General features: G+C 37.7%; 2 protein-coding genes across 6 annotated transcripts; both read left to right on the forward strand.

The window, feature by feature from the left end:
* On the forward strand, positions 567–7,991 carry LOC109714792 (lysine-specific demethylase JMJ705-like). The gene is given in 9 exon segments (XM_020239502.1): positions 567–1,061; positions 1,064–1,630; positions 1,811–1,889; positions 1,999–2,066; positions 2,322–2,472; positions 2,959–3,659; positions 4,048–4,218; positions 4,363–4,845; positions 6,457–7,991. Coding segments are annotated over 9 exon segments (3,735 nt in total). The 5' UTR covers positions 567–796; the 3' UTR covers positions 7,707–7,991.
* LOC109714803 (BTB/POZ and TAZ domain-containing protein 2) lies at positions 10,591–24,452 on the forward strand. 5 transcript variants are annotated; one of them, XR_002217439.1, is made up of 6 exons: positions 10,591–10,798; positions 10,980–11,113; positions 13,240–13,555; positions 13,693–13,982; positions 14,096–14,267; positions 14,417–14,559. XR_002217439.1 is itself a non-coding variant. In XM_020239513.1 (6 exons), the coding sequence occupies exons 1-6, from the start codon at positions 10,676–10,678 to the stop codon at positions 24,075–24,077; spliced, it is 1,068 nt and encodes a 355-aa protein (XP_020095102.1). In that variant the 5' UTR covers positions 10,591–10,675; the 3' UTR covers positions 24,078–24,385. The 5 variants fall into 5 exon arrangements, 4 of the variants coding, with proteins under 4 accessions (XP_020095102.1, XP_020095127.1, XP_020095109.1 ...); XM_020239513.1 differs by lacking the exon at positions 14,096–14,267 and adding an exon at positions 23,964–24,385 and having other exon boundaries at positions 14,417–14,507; XM_020239538.1 differs by lacking the exon at positions 14,417–14,559 and having other exon boundaries at positions 14,096–14,271.

Here is a 24,803-nt window from a genome sequence, read left to right on the forward strand (position 1 = left end):
TGTATAGACATTGGACTGCTATTTACGGTTGTTGTGACTGATATGGTAAATGCGTGACATATGTATTGCAACATATTCCCACTGTACTGCGGTAATAGCTAGTTTCCTTGCCATTGATTGTAGCTAGCCAGAGCCAGTTAGCTAAGGGGTTAGATGATTGATTTTTGAGGTTTTAAATTTGATATTTAGTTGCTTTATATTTCTAGTTGAATTTATTATTCTGAAAAATCCATTTCCAAACCCATATGGCCACATCCTTGCCGCCAGGAAGCGTTCAAAGTTAATATTTTGAGATTCATTTGTCAAACCCTTTGGAAATTCTTCTCAAATTGTGAGAAAATAATTTACTATTCAAATGCAAATAGCAGTTAAGCAATACGTAGTTTTTATTTTTATCAAGTAAATTAAAACTAACGTTACGCTTCACGGGAAAAATTTGAAATTGAGTTTAGTGTAAACTTCAATAAAGAAGCTGAAGCTCCAGATGGAATTGTTGGTGGGAAGTCGGACCTACAGAAAATAGAATGCATCCATAATGCCATCGCCACAGAAGGAGACAAATCAGTGGCATTAACGTAATTTAATTCTCACAAACGGTGCCTTTTCTGCACTCTTCCCCCCCTGGCCGTCTAAGCCCTCCCTGTCTCCTCCTCTCCTCCCTCTTCCTCACTCGCACAGCACGAGAGACAAGGCAAATGGGCCGCTCCAACAACACACGAAGTAACAATTTGTTACGCTCTAAATCCTAACACTCGCATAAAAGAGAAGAAGAAGAAGAAGAAGAAGAAGAAGAAGAATGTCACGATCAGGCGAATGCTGTCGAAGCTCGGAGGTGCCCGCGTGGCTGAAATCCCTGCCGGCGGCGCCGGAGTACCACCCGAGCCGCGCGGAGTTCCGCGACCCGATCGCGTACATCCTGAAGATCGAGGCGGAGGCCTCCTCCTACGGCATCTGCAAGATCGTCCCTCCCCTCCCGGCTCCTCCCCGGAAGACTGCCCTCGCCAACTTCGACCGCTCCTTCGCCGCCCGCTGCCCGCCCTCCGACACCCCCACCCCCACCTTCGCGCCCGCCAGCAGCAGCTCGGCCTCTCCCTCCCGCCGCCGCCGCCCCCGCCCCGCAGAAGCCCGTCGGCAGAGCCCCGACGCTTCACCCTCCGCCAGTTCGCCTCCAAGGCCGACCACTTCCGCCGCTCCTTCCTCGCCAAATCGCCCCCCTCCCCCGACATCGACGCCCTCTTCTGGAACTCCGCCGCCGCCGGCCGCCCCTTCTCCGTCGACTACGCCAACGACATCCCCGGCTCCGGCTTCTCCCCGCTCCCCCGGCGCCGCCCCCACTCCGACCCCGCCACCGTCGCCGACACCCCCTGGAACATGCGCGGGGTCTCGCGCGCCCCCGGCTCCCTGCTCCGGTTCATGCGGGAGGAGATCCCCGGGGTCACCTCCCCCATGATCTACGTCGCCATGATGTTCAGCTGGTTCGCCTGGCACGTCGAGGACCACGAGCTCCACAGCCTCAACTACCTCCACACCGGCGCCCCCAAGACCTGGTATGGCGTGCCCAGGGACGCCGCCCTCGCCTTCGAGGAGGCCGTGCGCGAGCACGGCTACGCCGGGGAGGTCAATCCCCTCGGTACGTCTTTGCTCGCCTTGTTCCAATTGACACGGATACTGCTTAAACTAGAGCGACGTATTCTCCGTGCTTGAGTTTATCTATCTTCTGAGCTTACGTTTGTACTAGCTAATTATTGAGAGGCCCTGCTATCAACTTGATCTTAAAAGCCATTAGTTTACACCGCTGAGTTCGTGGCAGTTACTTTCGCTATCCTGGGCGAGAAGACGACCGTCATGTCCCCTGAAGTACTCGTAGCTTCGGGAATCCCATGCTGCAGGTGATGTAAGATGCATTCGGTATCTTTCTTGCTAACCGCTTTTATTCAATTATGCGGCCGCTCGTTTTGTATTAGTAGTTAATAGGCATGTATTTTGTCTCGCGAGCAGATTGGTGCAAAATGCAGGGGAGTTTGTCGTCACTTTCCCAGGAGCTTATCACTCCGGTTTCAGTCATGGTAGGTCATCTACTTACCTAAAGTTCACAACAGAGTCGCAGGCTCTGTTGCTGTTGGTGTCACCATATGTGCATGTTCAGGGCTCGGGGCAAATTGATCATTGCGTACAAATCTATAGCTAGACAATCCTAGACCCCGTCTTTGCTACTTCTTTTATAGTTGAATTGACAGATACTGTATAGCAATAGTTTCAGAATATCGGTGAGTAAGAATTCCATTGGGTTCAATCTGAAATCAAGGTTGTTTCTGTTATAGGATTCAATTGTGCAGAAGCAGCTAATATCGCGACTCCTGGCTGGTTGAAAGTGGCGAAGGAGGCGGCAATCCGAAGGGCATCAATCAATTATCCTCCCATGGTCTCCCATTATCAGTTGCTCTATGCGCTTGCCCTATCCTTGTTTTCAAGGTTTGTTCTGACAAACGAAACTTACTCACAGACTTCTTTATGAATCTATAATGTCGTCGTCATTGCAAAGTCTCCTTTCCCTTCAATTTAATTCCTGTGATTTTGCTTCTACAGATTGTAGAGCGACCGGAATAGTACAAAATCTGCAATACCCTATATTCTCAGATCACAATGTTTCTATTTCTAGTTGGATAAGTAATTAGATTAGTATAGTAATTTCAGCATTCCTTAAATCTTGCTACGTAACAACATTCATATTGATGTATTGCAAATTTACTGTTTTATCATTTTGTGCGTAATAAAGCATTATAAATGTTTATCGGGAACTATCACTCATTACAATTATTCCTATGCCTTTGAGGTCGACAAGGGTTGTTGGAGTCATGTCGAATATTCTGAAAAATGCTTTTCAATTTTTTCATCAGATGTTGAAGTTTCTGATCTACATTTTATTTGCCTTCTTATGGGATGCTCCTCGTGTTGTAGGGTGCCCTTCTGTGGAGGGAATGAGCCACGAAGCTGTAGACTAAGAGATAAGATGAAAGGAGAAGGAGAAGAGATGATCAAGAATGAATTTGTTCGAAGTGTTATTCAAAACAACAACTTGCTTAGCACTCTTCTAAATGATGGATCTTCTTGTGTTATTCTTCCGCAAAATGTGCCAGATAGTCTTTTATGTTCAAATTCACATGCCAGATCTCAAATAAAGATTAAACCTAGACTGTCACAAGGTTTAAACAGCCGTGAAGAAGCATTGGAAGCCTCAAGACTTTTACCTTCTGATGATTTCAAGCAAGGTTATAACATGGGGATCAGAGATTTTGGCGGTTTTTGTTCGGTCAAAGGAAATTCTCTATCCGTTTCTAATGGAAAGAAAATTTTATCGGCAACTTATGGTAAATTTGGTAGTGCTGATTTGTGCTCTTCCTCATCGGACTCGCAGAACATGGAATGCGATAAAGAAGGCACCTGCCAAGGTGATGGGCTATTGGATCAAGGACTATTATCATGTGTCACTTGCGGAATTTTAAGCTTTTCATGTGTAGCTGTGATTCAACCAAGAGAAGAAGCAGCAAAGTACCTCATGTCTACAGACTGTAGTTTTCTTAATAATCATTTTAATGGAGCCGGTGAAGTTGGTGGAATAGATAATGACAGGGACACGTGGATAACTGATGACTTTTCAGGTAAGCTACAGAGGTGACTGATTATACCTTTTTCATCACAACAACACTAATGCATGAGAACATAATTTTATCTCATTTACATATTTGCTTCTTCCTTCCAACTGATATTGCCAGTGATCGATTATAAATTGTCTTATTTGTTTGATGCTTATATTTTCCCACGTAATAATGTGTTATTCTCTCTTTAGTGTATCGTAGACATATATGCCTTAAAGTCATAACTCTTTGATTATGCCTTACTCAAAGTGCATAATCAACGTACACATATGATATATCCCTTGATTATGCAATTTATGTTTTGCCAATCATTTCTGAAGATCTCTTATGTCCATATTACTACATCTTTCTTCATCTAAACGTGAATTTTACAACATCCTGTTTTTCTTAGGTAAAAGAGACAGTCATGTGGCAGATAGATCTAATACTTATTCAGTTCATGCCTCGGATCACAGCGTGGAGGTGATTTCGGACATCACATATCAGAAAGGAGCTTCTGCACTTGATCTGTTAGCTTCTGTATATGGAGATTTATCGGACTCCGATGATGAAGTTTTAGATGGTAAGGTTGTATTTTCTGAAAACAATATGCTCTCTATATGCTCTATATACTTGTATTCAGCAGTCTAAGCTTGTGATAGAATCAAAGAAACCTGTTCACCGATTTAGAAAATGATGAGACGAACTTGCACTTTTTTTGGAGCAGATTCCGAAAATCAAACATCTGCCCAGAATTCCGAGTGTACAGCCGGTTCAAATGATTTGAAGGGACAGAAAGTTGCAGCTGAGGACAAAAGCCAACTGAAATTGGAGTTCGCTGAAGGGATTCAGTCAGAAAATTCAAAATCCACTGGGGAGAAGGAACTGGCAATTTCTCGTAGTTCAATGAAGTTTGTAGAGGAACCAATAAGAAATAGCTGCATGGAATTTGGTGGTAGTAGTGATAAAATGGGGACTCCTAATGTTCCCCATGATCTCTGCTCTGATTCAGCTGATGCAGCTGGAGCTGCTACTATTACGAGGGAGGTAAGATGCTTCAGTGCAAAGTTGAAGAACTCGACAACACCAGCAGTGAGGTCTGATAAAGATTCATCAAGGATGCATGTATTCTGTCTTGAGCATGCTATTGAGGTTGAGAGGCAACTTCAGCCTGTTGGTGGCGTGCATATTATGCTTTTGTGTCATCCGGGTGAGTTTGAGAGTTGCTTATCTATAATGCTATGCTGACACCTTAAGGCCCCGTTTGGTTCGGGGAATAAGCGGGGATAACGAAAGTTATCCCTGCTATTCCACCAAACAGGGTGAAATTTGGCCGGAATATTTTATCCCAGACAAACTTTGCTATTCCCGGTTATCCCGAAATAGCAAGGAATTTGCTATTCCATCATTTTGGTGGAATAGTGCTATTCCAATGCTTAATTTCAAACTTAATTAAAATTATAAATTGAATTAAAACTAAATTATATAAATCTAATATGTTATATATTATAATACATTATTTTTATTATAAAATTATTAATTGTACTATATTAATACATATTATTTATATTTAAATATTATAATAAAATTTATAATAAATTATATTTAAATATTATAATAAATTCTTTTTATTAAATTTAAGTTTAAGTAGAATTTTTAAAAAAATTATAAATTTATTATAATAAATTATTTTTATTAATTGTTCCCATTCCTATTCTTATTTTAAAAATTTAAAAATTAAAAATTTAAAAATTTAAAATTTATAATTTATAATCTCAAAATTAAAGTTTATAATTTTAAATTTTAAATTTTAAATTTTAAATTTGATATTTTAAATTTTTGAAATTTAAAATTTGATATTTTATATTTTTCAAATTTAAATTTGATCTTAAATTTAAAATTTGAAATTTAAAATTTAAAATTTTGAATTTAAAATTTGAGTTTTAAATTTCAAAATTTAAAATTTCAAAGTTAAATTTTAAATTTAAAAATGTAAATTTAAAATTTTAAAAATTCAAATTCAAATATAATAAGAGGATAATATCATTACTTTTTATTTATAAAACCCACTATCCTTTTTATTCCTTCTTACCTAACCAAACGCTATTTTTTTTTTATTTCCAGGAATAACACAATTTTCTTCCAAACGCAAAATTGATCTAATCTCCGCTTATACCTCAATTTATACCTATTCCTGGAATAGCCACTTTTTACTTATCCCGGAACCAAACGATACCTAAGTGCATGTTTGTTAGATGAACACCTTGTTTAGCATATCTTTTTTGTTTACTAAAGGGGCATGTAGTAGTTGATGGGAGTCCAAAGGAATTTCTACTATTATACAACCTCTTAATCATTTTTCTTAGAATATGATAATTCTCCTGTAGATGCAACAAATTATTTTGAAAAATCATGATAATAAGGACATTGCCAGTAGACTTAAAAACTAACCAGTAGCTTGCAACTACAAAAGAATCCGCTCAGCGTGCAAGTTATCATAATATGCAAATAAGCTCTTAGTGTGATTTTCTTCCGAATATCGAAACAAGTTATCTGGTGATGGCTTGTGCTGTATGAATATATTATTTTATAATAGCTCTTGCTCATAGCGAGGAGTTTTAGACTTTTGTGAAAATCAGTTGGGTAACTTGCCACGATTCTCTGCGCAAGTAAACAAATATTCTGGTAAATCGTATAAAGGCAAGGTTTCTTTTAGTCAAATTGCATTATTTAGTCTTCTGCTCATTCTTATAATAATGTTATTTTCAAGATTATTCTGGACCTCTTTATGGGTAAAACTGGTCTATAATGATTTATGCAGATTATCCCAAGATTGAAGCAGCAGCAAAAGCATTGGCCAAAGAACTTGAGATTGATCATGATTGGAAGGATATTCATTTCAGGGAGGCTAGGAAAGAAGATCAGCAAATTATCCGAGCAGCTTTGGAGGATGAGGAAGCCATACCCGCGAACTGCGATTGGGCAGTTAAAATGGGCATCAACCTCTATTACAGCGCCAACCTCAGCAAGTCTCCTCTCTACAGCAAGCAGATGCCATACAATGCAGTCATATACAAAGCATTCGGTCGCAATTCTCCTAATCACTCCCCAATGAAGCTGAAGGCTTCTGGTGGGAGAAGAGCAGGGAGGCAGAAGAAAATAGCTGTTGCTGGGAGGTGGTGTGGAAAAGTTTGGATGGCGAACCAAGTCCATCCCTTCTTAGCTTGCAGAAACAGAGAAGCTGATGATGCGGAATTTGTAGAGAGCCTTTGCTCCAGAAAAGTTGATCGGAAGCCTGAGTTTGATCCAGATACTGATCATGGCGGAAGAGTAGCACCTTCCACAAGGAAAGGTAACAATGCATCGACTGCAAGAAAATTGGGAAGGAAAAGGAAAAAGAAACCTTTAAAGAAAACAAATACAAAAAGACCTAGGAATAGTAAAGAGGGCACCTCTAGAACAATGGACAATGTAGCTGAACCTGCCATATCACTATGTGGAAGGGTTCTCAGGAGTAGTCGCACTAAGCGCCCTGAGAAGCTGAAACAGAACAGCTTGAAGTGTAAAGATGAATTGGAAGATGGAACTCGACCCCCCATAAAGAAGCATCCTTCAAGATCTGACAAAAATAAGCCAGTAAGGAAGCAAATTATGAAGAAGAAAACAAAGAAGAACGAGGCTCCAAGTCACATAACTAAAGGTGATGAAGGGGGAGAGTATACGTGCGATATTGAGGGGTGCTCTATGACTTTTAGCACAAAGCAAGATCTGGCAACGCACAAGCGCGACATATGCCCAGTTAAAGGATGCTTGAAGAAGTTCTTCTCGCACAAGTATCTAGTGCAGCATCGCAAGGTTCACATGGACGACCGTCCCCTGGAATGTCCCTGGAAGGGGTGCAACAGGACGTTCAAGTGGCCATGGGCGAGGACTGAGCATATAAGAGTGCACACTGGGGATCGGCCCTATGTGTGTCGAGAACCAGGGTGCGGTCAGACGTTCCGGTTCGTATCCGATTTCAGCCGGCACAAGCGCAAGACGGGTCATTCCGTGAAGAAGAGTAAGAGATGAGTGGAATTGCACTCACTTGTTTATTTGGGTCTTGGAGAAGTTAAGAGGGGTTGTAAATTGATTTTCTAATGCAATTGCTACTGATTAGCTGATTAGGAAGGGTAGGCGTGGGCCCGTGTCGCCTCATCTTTTTTTTTATTTGCTTTGTTGAATCAGTGTAATCTGTCTGTTACCTAGGTTTCATTGGGCCCAAACTTGTTATACTTCCATCTATTAGGTAGATAATTTGTGTTAGATATATTGATTTTCTGGTAAATTTCTTTTCTCCGTTATTGTTGGATATTATTCACATGATTTTTCACTTATCATAGTTAAACCTGCAAATAACGTTCAGGTGCGTATGTTGTCTCCAAATCTGGATGCGGGGAAATTTGTAATTTGCTTCAAATGTAAATGCAACCATGCCAGAAACTGATGCATTAGGTTTCTGAGAACTGATAATTTAATATTTTTATGTGATACTATTTTCCTTCAAAGATTTTCAGTTTTGGTGAAAATTCAAATAACGCATTGATATTTTGCACAAAAAATCAAGTATTTTCCTCTCCTGTCCCTTTTCTTCTTCGACAAGTACCGCAAATTTTATGGAAAAGAGAGCTAACACCTGTTACCATTTGTTTTGGCATCAATTAACAAGTTTGATATAGATAGATGGGGGAATAGAGCGAATTTCAAATCAAATTATGGCTGGAAACGCTATTTCTCTTTCGAAAATTCGAGATTGAAAGAGAAATGTACAGGTACACAAGAATTTAGAGAGAGAGAAAGAGAGAGGCAGAGGAGGAGGCAAGGTTGAGCAAGTAATTGTTATGGGAGTAGTCATCAGGTTTCAGTTGTCTTCTTGTTAGCAATTTAGACCTTTCATAATCTGGATTTTTTTTCTTGTAATTTGGCAGTAATGCCTGTTTGATATTTTTTGAATATCCCATTAACCAATATCTCAAAAAAATCATGGACCACAATTAGATGGACGGACAGCAGATATTACTGTGGTCAGATCGAGATATTTGGGCAGCTTTCAATAACTTGTACTTTTCTGTTCTTTTTTTCCTCAAAGAAGAAATAGTATTAAGGTACATTTTAATTTATTATGGTAAAAATATTAGAGGTTGAGAGGATGCCAACCTCGATAAGTATAGTCGAGTCTCTTTCTAAGCGGCGTAAGTTCTGACATTTACAACTAAACTTCCAGTAGCCAGATGATACTGTACACAGAACCTATACACATAACCTATCTTAAGATTATGACGTTATGACGTTTGAACCTGCGTCTGCGCCTATAAGATTTTTTCCTTTTTTTTGGGACAGGTGTTTAGAATAGATTTTTGAAATAAAAGTAATAAGAAAAGAAAAAAAAAAAAGAAAAAGACATTGAGGTCGCTTCTGGCCCCAGCTTTTCATGAAATCTACAGGCGCCGTGGACCATGGATTGCAGTGTCGATGGAACAATCTAAATCTAAGCACCCAACCCATTTCATTCAATTCGATCCTAGCCATTGGATTTCATGGTGCTAATTAATGTTGCCGAAGCATTATTCGTTAATTACTCGAAAAAAAAAATTTGTTAATTGCCCGAATCTTCTTTTTTTTAAAAAAAAATTTCTTTTAAAATAGTTTGTCTTGTGGTTTAGATTGAAAGATTTAGACACCACAGAATGAGATGACCTGGATGATCAACAGCTGGCGCGGTGCACCAAACAATAATTTAACATTGCTTAATTTCTCGTATAGCCGGGCTAGAGTCCGGCTACTATACTCTTATAAGTATAGGTCCCTTTGCACTCATAAGTTCTCAGTCGTTAAATTTAATCTTTTGATTATTTCCTCCCGTTAGATCATACTATTCAACTAACCGCCCACTCAACCCTAAAGGACTGCTATCATCCTAGCTATGAATCACCATCATTCCAACCGCACATCTCTTTATCAAACGGTCAAAAATTTATGAGTACAAATGAGCCTATACTTGTAAGAGTATAATAACTCTAGCAGCCTGGCTATTTGTACATTTCAAAAAAATAATAAATTTTACAACACAAGTTGTATCGATGCGTATCGATCACAAAATAATAACAGTAAATATTTATCTTTTTCACACTAATATACGATTAACTATTTACTAATTTATAAAAAAAAGTAAATTTTAAATCGTGTCATCACCTTGTGGTTGGAAAATTATACTATGCTGATATTTTGTCCGTACGACACAATACAGTAGGAACTTAAAATCTTTGAATCATTTACTTGTCTTAATCAAATTCCATTGCAGGTATTTGCAAGACATTAGTAAGTCTAAAAAAATGATAAGAAAATGTTGGGAAGATATCTTGCCTCGTCGACATAAAAGACAATATTTCAATTTTAATATTCAATGATATGAATTCATTACAAAAAAAAAAGCAACGGAATAATTTGCCAAATACAAAGAAGGAAAGGAGCATAATTAGAAGGATTTCATATGTCAAACTTCTCCACATCATCAGTATTAATATATTATAATAGTATTTTGAAAAACTTACAGTAATATTTAAACTTTGAATAGTCATATAAATTTCTGTGTTTATTTTATTAGTTGGCTACTAAAATCAATTTTCTTCTCAATTGTTTCAAACTTTTTATTTTTCCTACTAATTTCCTGTTAATTAATAAATACCATAAGGGTACATATGCAAATTCCCCCCAGATTAAAATCAAGCCCACGGGTGGGGGGTCCTTCTGCAGCCTTTTTACCCTTCCCACTCTTTCGGCTCCGCCTTCGTCTTTTTAAATTAAATAAATAATAAAATAAATAAAAAACCCAATTTTTTTTTTCTTTTTTTAAATTATTTTTTATTATTTGAGTTACTTTGTCTTGACCCCCACCCACTCTCTCTATATATATAGAGGCCAGAGGAAGGCCACAGTCCACAATCAAAAGAGAGGAAAAAAATCATCACACACAAACTCGCGGAGGAGAGAAAAGTAGAGAGATGGACGCGAAGGGCGGTCGCGTCCAGATCGGATTCCAGGCGGGGAGCAACGCCGTCCCCACTCGGGATGTTCAAATTTTGACATCCGGCGGCCGCAAAATTTCCGCCCATACTGCAGTTCTTGTAAGCACCCGAAACCTTCAATCGAAAAGACATTCAAAACTTTATGTACTACAATACAATTAGATACTCTTGAGTCCCAGAAGCTTACTAAGCGTATAATCGATGTCTAATCATATGCACTTTTTTAAAAAAGTATTAAATTTATATTTGTTTGTTTGTTTGTTTGTTTGTTTGTTTACAGGCCGCGGCGTCGCCGGTGATGGAGAGTATATTGGATCGGGCACAAAAGCGTGGAAAACCGCGCAGGGTTATTAGGATTCTGGGAGTCCCCTGTGACGCTGTAACGGCGTTTGTGCGGTTGATACACTCTTCTGGGTATGTGTTTTTTTCTTTTTTTCTTTTTTCTTTTTTTTGGGTTAAATTGATTTTATTTAAATATTTAGTAAAAGAAAGGAAAAGTAAATCTAATGCATTGAGGACCCTATGTTTAAGGAGAAATTATTGCCCTGTATCGTGATGTAGTACCATGCTCTGCTTTTAATTAAAAATATTTTAAATTTCATTTGATTCTAATATAAATATTGTAGGAATAGGTGCGAGTTTCGTTATAAGCAAAAATTAGAGTAAGTTTTTGTTTAGAATTATTTCTGAGAATAAAATAAATAATATTTGAATAGGCTCCGTTTGGCTCGAATATAAATAAGAATTATTTATTGTAGAGATATGTACAAGTTTCGCTATATGTAGAAACTAGATTAAGTTTTTATTTGGAATTGTTTCTAGGAATAAGATAAATAGTATTTGAATGATTCGATTGCAATAGTAAAAATAAAATTAATAAATTAATAAATATAAGTATTAGTTAATTAATTACTTAAATAATATATTAATGAATTAATTAGTTAATTATAGATAATTAGTTAAAAATTAAATATGTTACTCAAAATATTAATAGTTGATCAATATGAATATTGATTATTAAGTAAATTGGTTAAAATATCTTTTTTTAATTATTTAATTAATTGTAAATAATAAAATTAATTAATTACTTTACTATTTAAGCAGCAGGTAATGACTTAAATATGTTAATTAGATTAATTAGTAATTTAATATCATAGTTAAAATTAGATTAAATTTTAATTAATTTTGTTCCCACTTACGAATAATCTTGTTCCAGAAAATAGGGTGGAACAACTGTTCCAAAATTATATTGGATTATACCAAGTTATTAATATTTGAAAATAAAAAGGGAAACAGTGATTTATTCTCTTTTTGTTCCTAAACGAAACATTACCTAAAATTAAATTGTAATATGTTACATATAAATTGTTCGCTGATCTCGGAAGTGCTTACAAACATTCCACAAAATTGCGACAAACTCATAATTTTACTCTTCAGCTCCATTATTCATGAGCGAAACATTACCTAAACTTAAGTTTTAATATGTTAGACGTAAATTGTTAATTGATCTTGAAGCAAACAATACTTTTCTTACAAACATTCCACAATATTCATCATTTCAATAAATGAAACGATTAGCATATTATCATTTTTTTAAAAAAAATATTTCACAATATTGCGATAAACTTATAATTTTACTCTTCAGCTTTATTATTCGTGAAAAATCTGTAAAGACAAACTCATAATTTTACTCTTCAATTCCATTATTCATGAAAAATCTGCAAAGACAAATTCATAATTTTACTCTTCAGCTTCGTTATTAGTGAAAAATCTGCAGAGATTCGAACACGTGACCCCTCTACACTGTGTCCAGGTGTCTTAAAAATTATATTCAAATTTCGAAGTATATTTTAGTTGAATATGTGTGACTTGGCTGATGCACGGCTAAGCTGGTGCATCGGGTGCGGACAATAATTTCTCATCATAACTGGTGCCTGTTTCTTGGACCAATGTATGTACTTGGTCATCTTCATGCTCATCGCTGTCACATGCACCGTTCGAAACTAAAGAAAATAAAAAAATCAAGGGTCCAGAATCTTCCTCATGGCTCTGAGAATTTCACATTTCCCTGTCAAAAATTACATTTTTTTTAAATTTTTTTAATTTTAAGTTAATTCTTACTTGGGGGTCCCACGCAACTCTTATGTCGTCCCTTTCATCCAATCACAGCCCTCCATTCGTCCGTTTCAGGAATTGTACACGGTCCATTTCGTTCTATGATAGGCATAATAATTGACTCAACACCACCTAGCAGATGTTTTTCTGTGGATCATGTGCCACGATGCATAATACACGGTCACAATAATTTTAGTTCTTATTTTTCACTTTATTAAGGTAATAAAGAGTACACAAATTTTTTGGATGTGACTGAATATCTATGAATAATAAGAAATAAATTAATCAATCAATATAAGCATTTTTTACACTGTTTATGATAAAATATTATATTATCATTCATATTTTAAATATTTGATTGAACTTCAAATTTAATCCCAATGCCCAACTTATGGCGTAGAAACGGATCATGTCATGTCAATCAGGTGCGTGTCCTTGGACGAGGAGGAGGAGATGGGCAGGTACGGGCTGCACCTGCTGGTGCTGTCGCACGCGTACAGCGTGGGGTGGCTGAAGCGCGCGTGCGAGGGGGCGCTGGCGCTGCGGCTGACGGCGGAGGGCGTGGCGGACGTGTTGCTGCTGGCGCGGCAGTGCGACGCCCCGCGGCTGTACCTCCGCTGCATGAAGCTGCTGGCCAAGGACTTCGCCGCCGTCAAGAAGACCGAGGCCTGGCAGTTCCTCCAGGCCAACGACCCCTGGCTCGAGCTCGAAATCCTCCAGTTCCTCCAGGAGGCCGAACTGGTACGTCACCAAAATGTATTATGTTTGGTTCTCCCGTAGAATATAGTAATTTTTGACAATTCATATAAATAAATAAATAAATAAATAGATAGATAAAAATATATAAAATTTATCTGAATTATGAATTATTTTGATAGAGAAAGAAGCGGGTTGGGCGCAAGCTGGCGTACCAGCGGGTGTATGAAGAGCTGGGGGACGCAATGGAGTGCCTGCAGCACATGTACGTGGGCAAGGAGGGAAGCAAGAAGAACCACCCCTGCTCCTCATCTGCCTGCTACCGCAACCTGCAGCTCCTCATCCAACACCTCGCCGCCTGCCCCCGCAGGAAAGCCTGCCCCCGCTGCTGCCGCATGTTGCAGCTCCTCCGCCTCCACTCCGCCATCTGCGACGACAGCACGCAACAGGCTTGCCGCATCCCTCTTTGCTCGTAAGTCTCTACGCTGCTATCGTAAAAGAATTTGTTAGTTAATGCTTTTATCATCCGCCTACGTTCAGGTGTATCTGAGTCATTTGGCTTTCATATGACTGATGATTGTTTAGGAAACATTGGGAGGGAGTATGCTGAGTTGGTGGTTGATTGATTTTATAGTCTATTTGGTACCACTTCTGTATCTGTTCTCAGCAGCAGCAGCAGCAGTATCAAGGAGAAATTCTGGAGCTTCTGCTGTAGCGAGAAACTGAAATTAGATTTTCAACGTCAAAAACGAATTACGTAATGCTTCTTCTAATAGCACGACATCTATTGGCAGTGTAATCGCTCTAATGTTTGGGGAGTTTGACATATTTTTCCTTTTCTTTTTGTTAGAGAACAAACTTAACCACTGATGCCCTGCTTGTTGGGTTTTCCGTCTATACCTGCAGGCACTTCAAGCTGAGAATGCAGCAGCAGAAGGAAGATTCTCAGCAGCAGCAGAAGGAAGGGAAAGAAGAGGACGACACGTGGCAGCTTCTGGTGAAGAAGGTGAAGGTTGCTCGAGTTATGTCCTCCTTCTCTAAGAGGAAGGGACAGGAAGGAGTTCATGAGCAATTCGCCCTTTGCTCTACTACTGCAAAGACCAGTGACTAATGTCATGGAAATTTTCTTTTTCCTTTTGTTCTTTCCCCCCTGTTAGTAAGGAATTAAGATGCGCCTTCCTTATAAAGAGAGCAGCTCGATGCACGTATATGCATGCCAATCTTCTAGAGAGAGAGTTCTTAGCTTGTTAAAAAAAGGAGCATGCAGCTGTTATAGAAGTGAAACTTGTATTAGATAATAGTTTGGTGTGTGTATATGTATGTCTATCTTCTAGAGAGAGAAAGAGTTTTTAGCTTGTAAAAATGGGGCAGGCAGCTGTTATAGAAGTGGAACTTGTATTAGAGAAGAGTTTGGTGTGTGTATATGTATGTCTATCTTCTAGAGAGAGAGAGAAAGAGTTCTTAGCTTGTTAAAAAATGGTAGGTAGCTGTTATAGAAGTGGAACTTGTATTAGAGAGGAGTTTGGTGTGTGTATATGTATGTCTATCTTCTATAGAGAGAGAAAGAGTTCTTAGCTTGCAAAAATGGGGCAGACAACTGTTATAGAAGTGGAACTTGTATTAGAGAGGAGCTTGGTGTGTATATGTATGTCTATATTCTAGAGAGAGAGAGAAAGAGTTCTTAGCTTGCTAAAAAAGGGCAGTAGCTGTTATAGAAGTAGAACTTGTATTAAAAAGGAGTTTAGTGTGTTTATGTATGTCTATCTTCTAGAGAGAGAGAAAGAGTTCTTAGCTTGCAAAAATAGGGCAGACAGCTGTTATAGAAGTGAAACTTGTATTAGAGAGGAGCTTGGTGTGTGTCTATGCATGTCTATCTTCTAGAGAGACAGAAAGAGCTCTTAACTTGCAAAAAAAGGGCAGGCAGCTATTATAAAAGTGGAACTTGTATTAGAGAGGAGCTTGATGTGTGTATATGTATGTTTATCTTTTAGAGAGAGAGACTTCTTAGTTTATATAAAAAGGGGCAGGTAGCTGTTATAGAAGTGGAATTTGTATTAGAGAGGAGCTTGGTGTGTATATATGTATGCCTATCTTTCAGAGAGAATCACTCCAGCTGTTATAAAAGTGGATCTTGTATTAGCATAAGAACAATTAGTTACATTTTGCAACTAACTTAAGATATAATATGCAATAAGAAACTTAAGCTGATCATGATTTTTAAATATAATTGATTCATCGAATGACGAACGTACAAATGTCTTTTTGGATGCTTAGCATAGTATTTCGCTTTTGTTTACTCAAGAGTGTTGCAGTAATTCTTGCAATTGATAGCCGAAAAATGCGATCAATATCTATAACTATAATATATAATAAAAATAAATGGGCTAAAAGACTCAATTTTTAATAAAAATAAAATAATCTTTATTTTTATAAAATAAGTTATTATTAAATAATTTATTTTACCATCCAAATGAACCTTAAAATTTACATTTCCTCCGCATTTCCTGGTAATGAAGCTGACCCTAGTTTTCTCCATGCAAATCAGGTTAGAGTCGATAGATCAGAATGTCGTAATCAAATTACAATCTTTGAAGTTTCCCTAATGAAAGAGATCTCTAAGTTAAGAAATTCGAGTCTAGTCTACAGTAATTAAAGATTATTTGACGTGTAGAATTAGGTATGCATGTCAGCAATGACTAAGTTGAAAAAGTCCATTAGTACGTTCTATTAATTTAATTCATCGTCACGCCTTTTACTTTATGAACTTGACCACACGCCTAATGACAGATCAATCACTCCAGAGATCATTTACGCGCTGATGAAACAATTTTTATTTCATTTAGCTGCTGATCGCAATTTTGTCCGATGAAGCCGCCTTAGGAGGACCGGAATTCGAGAATTACGCAGGAGTAAAACTTAATAAAGAGGTTTTCTTACTCCGAACTATAACCGCCTATTTGGTACATTTGACTGAAAATTGAGTTCCTAATTTTCAACAATTTAGTACGGTAGTCCAACGCAAAATTCACGAAGTTTAAGTGAAGCCAAAGTAACTTCTGCCGTGATCAAGAAGGACACGAGCCAACAGCTCATCCGTGGCAGCATTAGACCGACGGGCCACAGACGAGCATCCTTGGCTTGGGGCAAAGCTTTGGCAGAGAGCGGAAAAGGTTCTGGTCCTTCACAGCCTCGGGTCGGGATACAGCACGGCACGGATACTATAATACTATTGCCAGGCCAGACCGGCCTGAGCCTCTGGGCTGTGCTGGGCTGCTCCTCTGTGGCCCGACGGCCTGGCACGGCGGGAGGCCGATCTTCATACTTGGGATATTTTTTGAATATCCCATCAACCAATATCTCAATAAATTCATGGACCACAATTTTATGGATGTACAGATACAGCAGATTTTAGTGTGTTCAGATCGAGATATTTGGACAGCTTGCAACAACTAGTACTATTTTTTTTTTTTTTTCCCCTCAAAAAAGAAATAATACTAAGGTACATTTTAATTTATTATGATAAAAATATTAGAGGTTGAGAGGATACCACCCTCCATAAGTTTAGTCGAGTCTCTTTCTAAGCAGCGTCAGTTCTGACATTTACGACTAAACTTCTAATAGCCTGATGATAATGTACACGTAACCTATACACATAACGTCCTATCTTAAGATTATGACGTTCCAACTTGTGTCTGTGCCCATAAGATTTTTTCTTGGGCCAAGTGTTTAGAATAGATTTTTGAAATAAAAGAAATAAGGAAAGAAAAAAAAGAAAAAGACATTGAGGTCGCTTCTGGCCCCAGCTTTTCATAAAATCTACACGCGCCGTGCTCGACCCGAAGGGACCATGGATTGCAGTGGCGATAGAACAATCTAAATCTAAGCATCCAACCCATTTCATTCAATTTGATCCTAGCCGTTGGATTTCATAGTGCTAATTAATGTTGCCAAAGAATTATTCGTTAATTACTCGTATTCTTTTTTTGTTAATTGCCCGAATCTTTTTTTTTGAAAAATAAATTTTCTCTTAAAATAGTTAGTGTTGTGGGTTTAGATCGAAAGATTTAGACATGACAGAATGACCGGATGGTCCACAGCTAGTGCAGTGCTCTAAGCAATAATTTAACATTGCTTAATTTGTCGTATAGCCTGGCTATTTATACATTCCAAAAAAAAAATAAATTTTACAACACAAGTTGTGTCGATGCGTGTGGCTATTTATACATTCCAAAAAAATAATAAATTTTACAACACAAGTTGTGTCGATGCGTGTGGCTATTTATACTTTCCAAAAAGAAAAAATTTACAATACAAGTTGTGTCGATACGAGTGGCTATTTATACTTTCCAAAAAAAAAAAAATTTACAACACAAGTTGTGTCGATACATGTTGTTCACAAAATAATAACAGTAAATATTTATCTTTGTCACGCCCATATACTATTAACTATTTACTAATTTATAAGAAAAGTATTATTTTTTTAGAGAGATAGGTAGCTTGCTACCTGCTTCGTTTATTTTGTTTAAAAATAAACTTAGCTGGAAATGTGAATCAACTAGGATTCGAATCTGGATCTCGGGTACCAACCACCAAGTCCTTTGCCACTTGTTCTAGGGACGGTCGGTAAAAAAAAAAAAAAGTAAATTTTAAATCGTGTCATCACCTTACGGTAGGAAAATTATACTATGCTGATATTTTGTTGGTACCACACAACGCAGCAGGAACTTAAAATCTTTGGATCCTTTACTTCTTTTAATCAAATTCCATTGCAGGTATTTGCAAGACATTAGTAAGTATAAAAAAATGATAAGAAAATGTTGAGAAGATATCTTGCCACGTCGGTATAAAAGACAAAATTTCAAATTTAATATTCAATGATATGGATTCATTACAAAAAATGCGACAGAATAATTTGCCAAATATAAAAAGAAAAGGAGCTTAATTTGAAGGATTTTACAATTGTATATTTTCTATTACAAATCTCTATATATTAATAAAGTTTCATTCCTCACTCGATGTGAGAGGAATTCACCAATTTTAAATTTTCTTTATGGTATCAAAGCAGAAGGTCTTGAGTTTGAATCACGCCAGGTTCCTAGCATATTAATTTTCTCCTATTTAATTTAAGCCCACATCATAGGTCAACTAAAAAGTCTCGAATTCATGCGTGAAGGGGAGTGTAAACATAACTGTGGCAAAGAATTTATACTGTGGTCCAAGGCCACTTAAGAGCCAAAAAATCTTACTTTGATCAGAGACAGGTTTGCCAATAGCATTTAATTGATCACAAATCGACTTAAACTCTCGCAAATATGCAAATAAGGAAGATGTATCATTCTTTATATATTGAAGTTTCGAAAGTAATTCAAATTCACGAGCCTGCGAATTTGGAGAAAATGTATATGCAAGAGCTTGCCATACACCTGTTGAAGTCTTCACATCTACAACAAGTCTCAGGACTTCTTCGGAGAGAGTTCTGGTGATCCAAGTTTTCACTAGACGATTCGTACGCGTCCATGCTGTGAAATCTGAATTTTAAATTTTGCTACTTTTGTCAGATGAAGGTACTTCATGATGTGGTGGCTTTGATTCTCCAGTGATGAAACCAAGTAAATCGCGACTCTCGATTAATGATAATACTTGTGTTTCCTACAGTAAATAATTGGCTGTGGTATTAATTTGAGAGAAATGAAATTAGCAACATGGAGGTTGGATAAATATGGATATTTGGAGGTTGAAGTCAGTATCTTTGAGAAGGTGGTAGTCTTTCGGTATGGCTCTGATACCATAAAGAAAATTTAAAATGAATGAATTCTTCTCACATTAGGTGAAGGAAGAAATTTTATTAATATATAGAGATTTATACATGAATGAATAGAAAATATATAATTATAAAATCTTTCAAATTAGGCTTTTTTTTTCTTTGTATTTGACAAATTATCATGTTGTGATTTTTTTTTTATAATAAATTTATATTATTGAATATTAAATTTAAAATATTGCCTTTCATGGCCGGACAGTTGCAGTTGGTGCGGCCGGGAGGTGGGTCTGGGAGCTGAGCTGTCTGTTGTTTCGGATCAGAACGGAGCCGCTGGCGTCCGCGTCAGCAGCTTCCGGGTCGGGCGGCTGGCAGCGGGGACGGAGTCGCTTCGGCGCTCCAANTCTCTCTCTCTCTCTCTCTCCCTCTCTAATCGCCCCTTTGAGCCCCCCTTAATAGCTTACGTCACTAATGAAATCATCACCTACTAGCAAAGCCGGTTAGTCGGTGAGAGGACAAATCGCATTTAGACCCTCTGACCCTTCCGAATGTTGCCATTATAGATCCCTCTTGTATTAATCTATATTTTTTTTTCAAATGTTGCCATTATAGATCCCTCTTGTATTAATCTATATTTTTTTTTCAAAAAAAAATATAGTAAACCATCTGTTCTATTTTTTAAAAAAAATAAATTAAGTTATAAAAAAAAGAAAGGTCGAGAGGGTGAGATTGGACCCTAGAACAGTCTATCACAGCTAGACCAATCTTTACCGCAGATTATCCAATCTCCTATCCGAGTAAATATATTGTTTACGATCTGTAAATATGATTTCTTTTGATGTTTGATTGTTCAGAAATTCTGTTATTTCTTTCTAACTAGATCGTCCGCTACGAGGATGTAAGCACGGTAAGTTTCTCACTTCTTCTTTGTATGTTTTGAATTTTTTTTGTTATCTTTTAAAGATCACGTTCTGGTTGTGCAATGTGAGTATAGAAGAATATCTTTAAAATAAACTTATATGAGTAAGGCTTACTTTGTGATGTATTAATAAGCTTATATGATATTGTTAGAATGCGTGTGTTAGTATATCAGTTTTCTCCATATCATCAGTATTAATATATTATAATAGTATTTTGAAAAACTTACAGTAATATTTAAACTTTGAATAGTCATATAAGTTTCTGTGTTTATTTTATTAGTTGACTACGAAAATCAATTTTCTTCTCAATTGTTTCAAACTTTTTCTTTTTTCCTGTTAATTTCCTGTCACCTCTAAACATGCAATTAATTAATTAATAAAAACATATAAGGGTACATATGCAAATTTCCCCCAGATTAAAATCAAGCCTACTGGTGGGGGCGGGTCCTTCTGCAGCCTTTTTGCCCTTCCCGCCATTTCGGCTCCGCCTTTATCTTTTAAGTTAAATATAATAAAATAAATAAATAATCCAACTTTTTTCCCTTTTTTTTAAAAATATTTTTTATTATTTGAGTTACTTTGTCTTGGCCCCCACCCACTCTCTCTATATATATAGAGGCCAGAGGAAGGCCACAGTCCACAATCAAAAGGAGAGGGAAAAAAATCATCACACGCAAACTCGCGGAGGAGAGAAAAAGGGAAAAGAGAGAAAATTAAGTAGAGAGATTCATAGAAAAGAAAAAAAAAAAGAAAAAAAAAAAAAGAAGATTTGTTTAGAAGAGAGATGGACGCGAAGGGCGGTCGCGTCCAGAACGGATTCCGACAGTGGCTGGAGGCGGGGAGCGACGCCATCCCCGCTCCGGATGTTCAAATTTTGACCTCCGGTGGCCGCAAAATTTCCGCCCATTCTGCAGTTCTTGTGAGCACCCGAAACCTTCAATTGAAAAAACATTCAAAACTTTATGTACTACAATACAATTAGATACTCTCGAATCGCAGAAGCTCACTGAGCACACAATCGATGTCTAATCATATGCACTTTTTTTAAAAAGTATTAAATTTATATTTGTTTGTTTATTTGTTTGTTTGTTTGTTTGTTTGTTTACAGGCCGCGGCGTCGCCAGTGATGGAGAGTATATTGGATCGGGCACAAAAGCGTGGAAAATCGCGCAGGGTTATTAGGATTCTGGGAGTCCCCGATGACGCTGTAATGGCGTTTGTGCGGTTGATCTACTCTTCTGGGTATGTGTTCTTTTTTTTACCTTTTTTCCCTTCTTTTTTTTTTGGGGTTAAATTGATTATATTTAAATATTTAGTTAAAGAAAGGAAAAGTAAGTCTAATGCATTGAGGACCCTATGTTTAAGGAGAAATTATTGCCCTGTATCGTGATGTAGTACCATGCTCTGCTTTTAATTAAAAATATTTTAAATTTCGTTTGATTCGGATATTAATAAAAATTATTTATTGTAGGAATAGGTGCGAGTTCCATTATAAGCAAGAATTAGAGTAAATTTTTGTTTGTCATTATTTCTGAAAATAAAATAAATAATATTTAAATAGGTTTCATTTGATTCGGATATAAATATGAACTATTTATTGGAGAAATAGTTACAAATTCCTCTATATGCTGGAACTAGGGAGGGTTTTTTGGGATTGTTTTTAAAAATAAGATAAATAGTGTTTGAATGGGTTCCGTTTGGTTCGGATATAAACAAGAACTACTTATTATAGGAATAGATACGAATTCCGCGATAAGCAAGAATAAGGGTAAGTTTTTTTTTTGAAATTATTTTTGGGAATAAAATAAATAGTGTTTGAAAAGACTTTGTTTGGTTCAGAACAGACAAGAACTATTTATTGTACGGATAGGTATAAGTTACGGTATAAGCAGGAACTAGAGTAAGTTTTCATTTGGGCTGATGCACGGCTAAGCTGGTGCATCGGGTGCTCGCAATAATTTCTCTTTGGACCCATGTAATCATCATGCTCATCGTTATCACATGCACTGTTCGAAACTAAAGAAAAAAAAATCAAGGGTCCAGAATCTTTCTGATGGCTCTGAGAATTTCACATTTCCCTGTCGAAAATTATTATTTTTTATTTTTTTTAATATTTAACTTAATTCTTAGCTGGGGGTCCCACGCAACTCTTATGTCGTCCCCTTCATCCAATCACAGCCCTCACACGGTCCATTTCGTTCTAATGATGATAGGCATAATAATTGACTCAACACCACCGAGAAATTTCGAGATATTTTTTTCGTGCTTCAGATTTTTTTTTGGGGGTTCATGTGCCACGATGCATACATAATGCATAGTCACAATAATTTTAGTTTTTATTTTTTTCACTTCATTAAGGTAATGAAGAGTACACAAATTTTGGATGTGACTGAATATCAATGAATAATAAAAAATAAATTAATCAATCAATATAAGCATTTTACACACCGTTTATAATAAAATATTATATTAAATTTAATCCGAATGCTGAACTTATGGCATACTGAGTAGTACAAACGGATCATGTCATGTCAATCAGGTGCATGTCGTTGGACGAGGAGGAGGAGATGGGCAGGTACGGGCTGCACCTGCTGGTGCTGTCGCACGCGTACAGCGTGGGGTGGCTGAAGCGCGCGTGCGAGGTGGCGCTGGCGTTGCGGCTGACGGCGGAGGGCGTGGTGGACGTGTTGCTGCTGGCGCGGCAGTGCGATGCCGCGCGGCTGTACCTCCGCTGCATGAAGCTGCTGGCGAAGGACTTCGCCGCCGTCAAGAAGACCGAGGCCTGGCAGTTCCTCCAGGCCAACGACCCCTGGCTCGAGCTCGAAATCCTCCAGTTCCTCCAGGAGGCCGAACTGGTACGTGACCAAAATGTATTATGTTTGGTTTTGCCGTAGAATATAGTAATTTTTGACAATTCATATAAATAAATAAATAGATAGATAAAAAGATATAAAATTTATCTGAATGATGAATTATTTTAATAGAGAAAGAAGCGAGTTGGGCGCAAGCGGGCGTACCGGCGGGTATATGAAGAGCTGGGGGACGCGATGGAGTGCCTGCAGCACATGTACATGGCCAGAGAGGGAAGCAAGAAGAACCACCCCTGCTCCTCATCTGCCTGCTACCGCAACCTGCAGCTCCTCATCCAACACCTCGCCGCCTGCCCCCGCAGGAAAGCCTGCCCCCGCTGCTGCCGCATGTTGCAGCTCCTCCGCCTCCACTCCGCCCTCTGCGACGACAGCACGCAACAGGCTTGCCGCATCCCTCTTTGCTCGTAAGTCTCTATGCTGCTTTCTTAAAAGAATTTGTTAGTTAATGCTTTTATCATCCGCCTACGTTCAGGTGTATCTGAGTCATTTGGCTTTCATATGACTGATGATTGTTTAGGAAACATTGGGAGGGAGTATGCTGAGTTGGTGGTTGATTGATTTTATAGTCTATTTGGTACCACTTCTGTATCTGTTCTCAGCAGCAGCAGCAGCAGTATCAAGGAGAAATTCTGGAGCTTCTGCTGTAGCGAGAAACTGAAATTAGATTTTCAACGTCAAAAACGAATTACGTAATGCTTCTTCTAATAGCACGACATCTATTGGCAGTGTAATCGCTCTAATGTTTGGGGAGTTTGACATATTTTTCCTTTTATTTTTGTTAGAGAACAAACTTAACCACTGATGCCCTGCTTGTTGGGTTTTCCGTGTATACCTGCAGGCATTTCAAGCTGAGAATGCAGCAGCAGAAGGAAGGGAAAGAAGAGGCCGACACATGGCAGCTTCTGGTGAAGAAGGTGAAGGTTGCTCGAGTTATGTCCTCCTTCTCTAAGAGGAAGGGACAGGAAGGAGTTCATGAGCAATTCGCACTTTGCACTACTACTGCAAGGACCAGCGACTAATTTCATAGAAATTTTCTTTTTCCTTTCGTTCTTTCCCCCTATTAGTACGGAATTAAGATGTGCCTTCCTTATAAAGAGAGGAGCTTGATGTATGTATATGCATGCCAATCTTCTAGAGAGAGCTCTTAATTAGCTTGTTAAAAAGGGGCAGACAGCTGTTATAGAAAATGAACTTGTATTAGAGAGGAGCTTGGTGTATGTATATATATGTCTATTTTCTAGAGAGAAAGAGTTCTTAGCTTGTAAAAAATGAGCAGGCATCTGTTATAGAAGTGGAACTTGTATTAGAGCGGAGCTTGATGTATGTATATGTGTGCCTCTCTTTTAGAGAGAAAAAGTTCAGCTCTTATAAAAGTGGATCTTGTTTTAGCATAAGAACAATTAGTTACATTTTGCAACTAACTTAATATATAATATGCAATAAGAAACTTAAGCCGATCAATTATCGAATGACGAACATACTAATGTCTTTTTGGATGCTTAGCATAGTATTCAGACGTCCCTTTGGTATGATTCAATATATATAAACTATAATATAGACTCAAATTTTATAATAATAAAGTAATCTTTATTTCTATAACACACAAGTTATTATTAAATAATTTATTTTACCATTCAAATGAGCCTTAAAAATAACATTTCCTCCACATTTCCTGGTAATGAAGCTGACCCTAGTTTTCTCCATGCAAATCAGGTTAGAGTCGATAGATCAGAATGTCGTAATCA

The sequence above is a fragment of the Ananas comosus genome, linkage group 1 (genome assembly GCF_001540865.1).
Source record: "Ananas comosus cultivar F153 linkage group 1, ASM154086v1, whole genome shotgun sequence".
NCBI classification, from domain to species: domain Eukaryota; kingdom Viridiplantae; phylum Streptophyta; class Magnoliopsida; order Poales; family Bromeliaceae; genus Ananas; species Ananas comosus.

Excerpts from the sequence above, each read along its gene's own strand:
- LOC109714803 (XM_020239513.1), top strand. The coding sequence starts at position 10,676 with ATGGACGCGAAGGGCGGTCGCGTCCAGATCGGATTCCAGGCGGGGAGC. Across the intron at positions 11,114-13,239 it reads CGGTTGATACACTCTTCTGG|GTGCGTGTCCTTGGACGAGG; the intron begins GTATGTGTTTTT and ends CATGTCAATCAG. Across the intron at positions 14,508-23,963 it reads ACGACACGTGGCAGCTTCTG|GTGAAGAAGGTGAAGGTTGC; the intron begins GTGAAGAAGGTG and ends TGGCAGCTTCTG.